Raw genomic sequence first — 8746 nt, 5'->3', positions numbered from 1 at the left:
GATAATAATAATAATATTTATTGATAGTAATTGATAGTGTTTAATATAAGTGTATGAGGATAAGACAAAAGTAGTGTACACGTAAGAAATCGTTGAGGGGTATGTATCACTCTATTTAGCACTAATTATTGGAATATTTAAAAGGTGAAAAAATTAAATAAATAGTAAGTCAACGGTCTTTTTTTAATGTTATGAAAGGCCATTTTCACCCCTCAAATCTCAACCTTTCATATTGCCTAAAGCTAAGTCAATGAGTTAATTTTGCACAAATCCACAATTAAAGGAATATATATATATATATATATATATATATATATATATATATATATATATATATATATATATATATATATAATTTTTATTATTCATTTACATGCAAGATAATTATTTTACTAAATACATTTGTTTTGTTCAATTCAATTTATAAAACTGCAGATTGCTCATTGTTAATAATGCATAATTAATTTGTTGACCATGCATGCTGTTATTTGGCACGTTGACTTTTCAAGCTCCACCGGTGGATTGGATCCAAGGAAATTAATATTATTAATAATAATAAATTAATAAAAATTGTTTTAATTTATTGTATTAAAGATTCATCATTCAAAGATATAAAGATTTTTTTTTATTTTTTTATTTTTTATTTTGGTAATGAAGGAACCCGCAGTCAACCGAATATGGTGCACATAATAAATCTATAATCTCGTATAACAGCTTGCAAATCATACAAGAAACATAAATAACAGTAGACTAATAATGTGTGACAAACTCGACGTAATAACCGTTACCAACTTGATTCGAAGCTCACTTGTTCCAACTGATTTTTGTGTCTCTTAAGCTACTATTTGTCTGGCTAGGCATTTCATTAACAAAATTTAATTATAATTATATGTTATGGGATAAAAATTGACAAATACTTTAATTAACAAATCAAACCATAATACAATATAATTTACGGCCCAAAATGTTAAAAGAAATACAACCACCATTAATTAATTAATTAATTAATTCACGGAATCATTTGTATTTCTTTCTCATGGGATGCTGACGTGGCGATGCCGTCAAAACGGGCCTCCTCAATTGAACTATCCATTTTCTGTTGGGCCCCAATTCGGGCTTCTCGGTTTCTACCCCATAGAAAACTATAAAGCCCACTAATCAACAGCCCACCACCCAAAACACTGCATCACAAACAACAATTTATTATTAAATTTTCTTTTTTCAAAAAATGAACAAATTAATTTTTTTTTTTAAATATTTTATTTCCAATTTCATTAAAAAAATTATAAAAATCGGAAATCAGAAGTTTCGGAAATCGTAATGAAAAAATATTGCGCAGAAATCGAAAAATTTAAAATTTCGAATCAAAATCGAAGAAATTCGAAAACACCGTTCCAATTTCGACCAAAAAAACGTATTTACTAACCTTCCCCAGTGAAGAGTTTCCTTAAGAAAAACAGCTGAGAATATTGCTGCCAAAATTAGTGCTAAAGGGCTGAAAATTGCACTAAAAACAGGACCTTTTTTCTCTATGATCCAAGCTTGCAACCAATAACTTAATCCTGTCACAATAATCCCCTGCAAATTTCCATTTTTATTTAATTAATTAATCAATTAATAAATTAAATGTTATATATAATAAATTAATTAAAAAAAAAAAAAAAAGAACATACACAATAGGCAATAGATAAAAGTTCAATATTCCAGCCAAGCTTCCAAGAAGATAAATTCCTTTCCATAGCAGCCCCATAAATTGTTGCTGTGAGAGAACTAAATCCACACTGCAGAATTGTGAGCCTTAATTTACCTGGATATTGTTTCAAAAGTGGGGCCTGAAAAATATGATTATTAGTATTAGTAATTAATTAATGATAATTAAGAGATGAGAAAATTATAATTTTCGACGCGTGGAGTTTGACTGATTTCACATCTGGTCTCCATAATTCATAAAAAAAAAAATACATTTGGTTAGTCATGTTTCAACAATTGATGGACAAATGCTTGATTCCGTTATGCACTAACAAAAAATTGACGAAAATGACCAAAAGTGTTGATTTTCTTAAAACACGAGGGACTAAATATGTTGTTTGTGAATAAAGAGGACCAAATATGGAATTGAGGTGCACTTAAAGGACTAAATTGTATTTTTAAATCTATGGGTAAATTACAACCACCTCCCTTAAGTAAAACCTATTTACAAAAAACCTCTTATTTTTTATAAAATACATCCAGACCCATCAGTTTGTAAATTTCTTACATCCACTCCTCTACAAAAGGGTGTTAATGTAAGTAATCTACAAATTACGGGAGGTGTATGTAATTATAGAAACATGAGGGATTTTTTGTAAACAGACCTTACCTCAGGGGGCTAATGTAGTTTACCCTTAAAGAGAGGGGTAACCTGCATAGTGAGCCACATGGCGTAAAAGAATTGGCCGGAAATGGCGAGAACAGAGCCCTTGATCCAATCTTGTTTAGTGCGAGTACTGTTTTGAGAAGAATTGTGGGCCGTTGGATTTGATGAATCTGAATACAAAGGTGGGCCCTTGTAGAAAGTGAATGCCATTGCTCCTGATAGACAAAGCATTGTACCAAATACCTTTGCCATTCCATGCCACTTTGTTATGCCTAAGTTTTCAATCCTATATTATATATATTATTATTTTATTAATAAATATCATTCATCAATTATTCATTGTCTATATATATTGAAAATGCATTCTTATAATTTGGTGCTACTTAATTAGTTAACACATGGAAAATTTATGCAATACTAATTTTATAATGAAAAAATCTGCATCCAACCATGTAGGTGCACTGCTGCAGTCTCGTATAATAGTTAGCAAACCATGCGAGAACCGCAAAAACACTAAGATAATCATGTGTAACAAGCTTCACATAGCGATAATGACAATGAAATTCGAACATGAATCAATTGAGAAATTCAAATCTTATTACAAAATAAAAAAATATTGATTATTAATTTCAATTTTGAAGTTTTTTCTCTTTGGCCAACCATGCATGTACGATGAGTTTGATCTATAAAGCGTTGGCAATGAAATCGGAACTGAAAAATCAAATAGTAACTCGAAATGTTTTGAGATAATTAAAGTGGTCGTGGGGGTCAATTTATGCTTACGAGGCATAACGAATTTCTCGCAACTCGAAATTAATAAAAAAAAAAACCATAATTAAAGTAGGGATTCATGAATTTAAAACTTAAAAGCACAAAGAGCTTTTTGCAATATAAATTAGTAAATTAATTATCATTAGATAAAATAATCGACAAAAGTTGCAAATTCTATCCCCATTTCCATTTACTTTATTTGCCGATAAATATAATTATTTTATTTAAACCATATTTTTATTTGTTTATTATAAAATTTTGATATATCATGAAATAAGAAATTAATTACCTTAAACAAACAGCCATAATGAAGACCAATGGAGGAACTATGCTGAGTATAGCTGTACCAAAGGTTGCAGAAATATAGTTCAATCCAGCCAAGTTTAGGTTAAAACTCAATGCAAGCCTACATATATAATTAATTAATTAATTAATTAATTAATTAAAATGATCATACATATATAATAATATAACATATGTATATGTACAGAATAAAATAATAATAATAATACCCATATGAAGAAACAAAGAAAATCTTGAAAGCTCCAGCCCATGTAAGAGGAGCACACCCCTTTCTAAACAAACAAAAAAATAAAATTACACACACAAACACACATGCATGTATATATAGTGTGTGTGTGTGTATATATATATAATTACTTGTGGAAGAAGAAAGCAAAAGGAAGCAAGGCAACGGTGGCGAAGGACTGTCGATAAGAAACGAAAACGGAAGGCTTCATTCCGTAAGACATAGCTGCCTTTGAGAATAATATCATCCCTGCATAGCTGCACTGCAATACTATCACTGCAATATATGCCTTTTGTTTCTCCATTTTCTCCATTTTCTTTTTTTTTTGATTGATTATATTTTCTACTCTTAGCTTCTCTCTCTCTATGTATATATATGTACATATATGTTGATTGTACTTGTAGCTAGCAAGATTGATATAAGAATGTAATAAACTATTAATTATTGTAGTAATTAAAGAATGTTTATTTAATTATAACTTTAGATACACGATTGAGTTGAAAAGCCTATTTCAACTTCAACCATATATATATAATTTTTTAATTTGATTTTTGTATTCATGATTCGTTCACATCCTTCCAACATTGGATAAACTATGTATTTATTATACATACCTCTATATTTAGGTCATATCTTTATTTATTGGTTTTTGAGTTAGGGTTGGAAATCAGATCACAGATTGATCAGATCGAATTTTTAGCACTTAAAATTTCTAATTTTTTTCTTTTAGCGAAACGAGCGCAATACAAAAATTATATATACTACTAAAAAGATTACGTAATATAATAACAATAATTATGTTATAATTTTTGAAAATTTAAAATCAGATCGAAAATCGAAAATTCCATTAGACAATCCACTCTTATTTCTTTTAGAACAAGTGCACGTTTTATAAAATTGCAGGCGCAGTATGATGATAGAGTGGGGAACTGGAATTAGTGGAAGTGGCATTTTAGTAATATGGGCCACTAATTGACAACGACGTGAGCGTATCCACTTAATTAGCAATTAATCACGAGTTAATATTTATTTAAGCATCCTCATTATCTCATATTATTTATATTGGGTCCAATATTCTCCAATAATAACACATTCTTTTCACTTATTTTAATACATGTTTTGTACTATTGGTATCATTAACACGTATCTTTGTTATAAAAGTGGGGTTAGCTTGTCTTGCACTAAGTTAATTAGTGAAAACCTCCAATTTTGAAATTGCATTGAGATAGGTCGATTCTTTGTGTTTTTTTTTTTGCAAAATTCTAGATTATCTTATGTTTTTTCCACGAGATTGTGGTTTAAACTGGCGGTAAATCAACTACGCTATTTGTGTAGTTGATTAAAATATTAAAGCGTACACTTGACCTAAAAACAATAAATCAACTGTAAAAGAAACATAGTTGATTTATTAATCAACTATAGTCGATTACGTAAACTGTTACACAACAATACTAAAATCGAGAGAAGAAAAATTGGAGCGTATCGGACGGATGAGAAGCTCTGCCACGCTATGTGTTGGTCGAGGCCGTAGAGGAGGAAGTTGTCGGTTTATGATTATATGAGGGTTGTTTCAATTCCGACGGTGAAAGTGTTTGATGTCCAAACGGCAATGCCTCGGCGGCGGTAGAAGTGTTTTGATCGATGTCCAAACTCCTTGACGTTGGCATAGATTTTGCATATCCAGACGGTGATGCCTCGACGGCCGTGGAGGTATTTGATATCCAAACGGTGGTGCCTCGGCGGCTGTCGGTTATTTGAACATTTCCCGATTATTATAATGTTTGGGGGATTATATCTAAAAACCCCTATATTTTTATTTTATTTTTTAAATCTTGAAACGTGTAGTATACTTACAAAATTGAGCTAACAAAAGTTTAGATTACATATAACTTGCAAGTAAACTAAGGCAAATATTTTAAGAGCAACACAATTGTCAAAATCAAATCAAAGCATATATACAACACACACACACACAATATGATCATATCTATTTCGTGCTAATTAATCACTGGTAATATAATTTTCACAAAACCCAAAAAAAAAAAAAAAGAGAGAGAGAGAGAGAATGGAATCCACACTGTACATTAGCAAAATGGAGCAATAATTAATTAATTATATATGAATTATGACACATAATGCACTAATTAACTAGACAGTAGTAATAACATTGGTCTCTTGTTTAGCATCATCACATAATTTCTGTATTATATTATTTGCTTCTTCTTTATTCTTCCCCCATATCACACAGTACAATCCTCCAACCAGTAATATGCCTCCACATATACTGCACCACAAAAATTAATTATACATCTAATTAATTCACATATATAATTTGAATAAATACATTTTTTTTATTAAATTAAAAAATTAGGTATACCTTCCCAAATAGAGTATCTCCTTCCAAAGAAAAGCAGAGAAAATAGCAGTAAAAATAAGAGCTAATGGAGTAAATGTGACTGCAAAAAGTGGGCCTTTGTTCTCCACTACCCAAAGTTGCAGCCAATATGATATTCCAGTTACTACTATACCCTGCATGTAGTTTAATTAAAATTAATGTTATATATTATAAATTTAATTTAAATTATAAAAATAAAATAAAAAAATAACACTTTTTAAATGATTTTAATGATTACGAATATCCTAGTTTCTTGATTATGGACATTGGACATATGATATTCAGATATTGTATTATGTGGATTGTGACATATGCCACTCTTTTGGGATGTCACAAAATTCAAGCCCATCACACTCTTAATTCCTATATTATTTTATTTTATTTTTATTTATTTTTGAAATTGATAGACAAATCAAGAAATGACCATCTAGGCGTACTTTAATCAGACGAAAATTGAATATTTGAGTTATAAAATGAAATGTCTTCTATACATATTAGAATTGTACGAAGAAACGTATAAAAAAGTCAATTTGACATATTCAGTGGCGAAATCAGAATTTTATCAATAGAGGCTGAATATACATTAAAAAATAACGTTAAAAAAAATTAACGACGACTACGAACATTCTGAGAATTGCGATTCTAGGATTTTGTTATAGTGTGAGTTCAAATTTTAGAAAAAATAATTAGGACTTCTTTTTGAAACAATTTGGATTTTGAGTGGACTAAATAATAAAAATTGGGTGGACTGAAAAATATATATGCATAATATAGTGGAATTTTTATCAACTGAGAGCGGACTCGCTCCTGGTTCCAAACCACAATTCGTAAATTTGTAAAAATAATTAATTTTATTTTTTTTATATAAAACTAAATTGTTAAAAATTGCAGGCGCCAAAACAATGCAAAGCCAATAAATTATATAATTTATACATATATATGGTAGTAAAATAAAATTAAAAAATGAAATAGAAACTTACACAATATGCGACAGAAAAAAGATTTAAATCCCAATTAAGTGTCCAAGCTGATTTATCTCTGTCCATAATCATTGCCCAAATTGTTGACTGTACGCAGCTAAACAAACACTGCAGCATTGTAAGCCTAATTTTTGCTGGATATTGCTTCACTAGACTTGCCTATATTATATTATTAACAGCAAATTAAATTAAATAAACTCATTAAATAAAAAAATAAATGTTTAATTAATTAATTAATTAATGATCAAATATAATTAATTAACCTGCATGACAATCCAGGAGGACCAAGCAGTGTTGGCTGAAAGCATAAGCAGACAACCTTGTATTGACTTCTCTTTGGTAGTGAAATGATTAATAATATTAGTTGTATTGTAAATAGCATTCGACCGGTTCATGAAATTTAATTTCGGCCCTTTTACGAAGGCGAACACTAATGCCCCGGAAAGGCTAATTACCGAACCCACAAACTTCATTATCCCCGGAAAATCCTTCACCGAAAAACTCTCGATTCTAAACAAAAAAAACAATTTTTTTGAAAATAATATAGATATTTTTCTTTTATAAATTAATCGATTTATCGAGATTCGAGATTAATTTTCTTAATATATATATGTACGTATGTACCTGAATGCGACAGCGATTAGGAAGGTGAGTGCAGGAATTGTGTTGATACTGGCGGAAGCGAAAGTTGCGGAGACGTAGTTTATTGCGTACGTGTACAGATTCAGACTCAGAGTGATCCTGAAAAATGTTAGTTAGTACACAAGAAATTAAGGTTTAATATAATATATAAAACCGTATGTATATAAAAACGAAAAATGTAAATTCCAATAATCTAGAAAAAAATTGTCAGCGAGAAGTTTGATTATATTTCAAGAACGTTACGTACCCGAACAATGAAATCAAGAAAATCTTCAAGATTAGACGGTACGACAAAGGCTCCGTTTTCTTCCTGATTTTTTTTTTTTTTTGAAAAAGATCACTAAAAATTAGATGACATGTAAAATGGTATATTGCACAAATTTAACAAGAGAGAGAGAGAGAGAGAGAGAGAGAGAGAGAGAGAGAGAGAGAGAGAGAGAGAGAGAGAGAGAGAGAGAGAGAGAGAGAGAGAGAGAGAGAGAGAGAGAGAGAGAGAGAGACCGGTCGAAGAAGAGAGCAAAAGGAGCGAGGGCAAGAGTGGCAAATGCCTGCCGATAAGCAACAAAAACGTAAGGGTTCATTCCTTTAGAAATCGAAGCTTTAGAGAACAAGGCCATGCCTGCATATGCAAGCTGCACAAATATCATTGCCACGTAAGCTTTCTTTTTCTCTATTCTTTTCACAATCTCTCCATATGAATTCGATGATGCATCTCCCATTTTTTTTTTTTTGCAATTTAATTAGTTTACTTATGGAATTCAAATAACATGCTCTCATGTATATATAGAGAGATAATTATAAACCCATAGGGGCAAAAACAAAAGATCGATAAAACCCCCCATAGTATGGGGAATTAATCCTCCACTAAATCGGTCCGTCGTGCTATTTTTTTTCTCGTTAATAGTTAACACCGTCAGTTACATGAGATGATTTAATTCATGCAATAGAAGTACAGCACAATGATGATTTTTATCCAAAGTTTAATGTATGTATTCGAGATGTATTTATTTTTTCTTAAATCCGGTTGAACACGTTTATTCAGTTACAATATATTTTTACAGGAATAAATTAAC

General features: G+C 30.2%; 2 protein-coding genes across 2 annotated transcripts; both read right to left on the bottom strand.

Moving 5' to 3' along the window:
* Positions 1 to 906: 906 nt before the first annotated feature.
* On the bottom strand, positions 907 to 4069 carry LOC105950683 (WAT1-related protein At1g43650). The gene is made up of 7 exons (XM_012974051.2): positions 3788 to 4069; positions 3640 to 3702; positions 3417 to 3533; positions 2402 to 2642; positions 1674 to 1832; positions 1427 to 1578; positions 907 to 1181 (listed from the first exon to the last, which is right to left on the bottom strand). The coding sequence occupies exons 1-7, from the start codon at positions 3967 to 3969 to the stop codon at positions 1010 to 1012; spliced, it is 1086 nt and encodes a 361-aa protein (XP_012829505.2). The 5' UTR covers positions 3970 to 4069; the 3' UTR covers positions 907 to 1009.
* A 1522-nt stretch (positions 4070 to 5591) lies between these two features.
* LOC105950687 (WAT1-related protein At1g43650) lies at positions 5592 to 8430 on the bottom strand. The gene is made up of 7 exons (XM_012974056.2): positions 8175 to 8430; positions 7921 to 7983; positions 7656 to 7772; positions 7295 to 7541; positions 7032 to 7190; positions 6034 to 6185; positions 5592 to 5940 (listed from the first exon to the last, which is right to left on the bottom strand). The coding sequence occupies exons 1-7, from the start codon at positions 8390 to 8392 to the stop codon at positions 5805 to 5807; spliced, it is 1092 nt and encodes a 363-aa protein (XP_012829510.2). The 5' UTR covers positions 8393 to 8430; the 3' UTR covers positions 5592 to 5804.
* Positions 8431 to 8746: the final 316 nt, after the last annotated feature.

The sequence above is a fragment of the Erythranthe guttata genome, chromosome 3 (assembly GCF_056151865.1).
Source record: "Erythranthe guttata isolate IM_541 chromosome 3, IM_541, whole genome shotgun sequence".
Taxonomy (NCBI): Eukaryota; Viridiplantae; Streptophyta; class Magnoliopsida; order Lamiales; family Phrymaceae; genus Erythranthe; species Erythranthe guttata.
This window is presented reverse-complemented; position numbering and strand designations above follow the sequence as displayed.

Excerpts from the sequence above, each read along its gene's own strand:
- LOC105950683 (XM_012974051.2), bottom strand. The coding sequence starts at position 3,969 with ATGGAGAAAATGGAGAAACAAAAGGCATATATTGCAGTGATAGTATTG. Across the intron at positions 1,833-2,401 it reads CCATGTGGCTCACTATGCAG|GCCCCACTTTTGAAACAATA; the intron begins GTTACCCCTCTC and ends CATATTTTTCAG. Across the intron at positions 1,182-1,426 it reads GAAACTCTTCACTGGGGAAG|TGTTTTGGGTGGTGGGCTGT; the intron begins GTTAGTAAATAC and ends TTTGTGATGCAG.
- LOC105950687 (XM_012974056.2), bottom strand. The coding sequence starts at position 8,392 with ATGGGAGATGCATCATCGAATTCATATGGAGAGATTGTGAAAAGAATA. Across the intron at positions 7,542-7,655 it reads CTAATCGCTGTCGCATTCAG|AATCGAGAGTTTTTCGGTGA; the intron begins GTACATACGTAC and ends TTTTTTGTTTAG. Across the intron at positions 6,186-7,031 it reads TTTTTTCTGTCGCATATTGT|GGTATAGTAGTAACTGGAAT; the intron begins GTAAGTTTCTAT and ends AACTACATGCAG.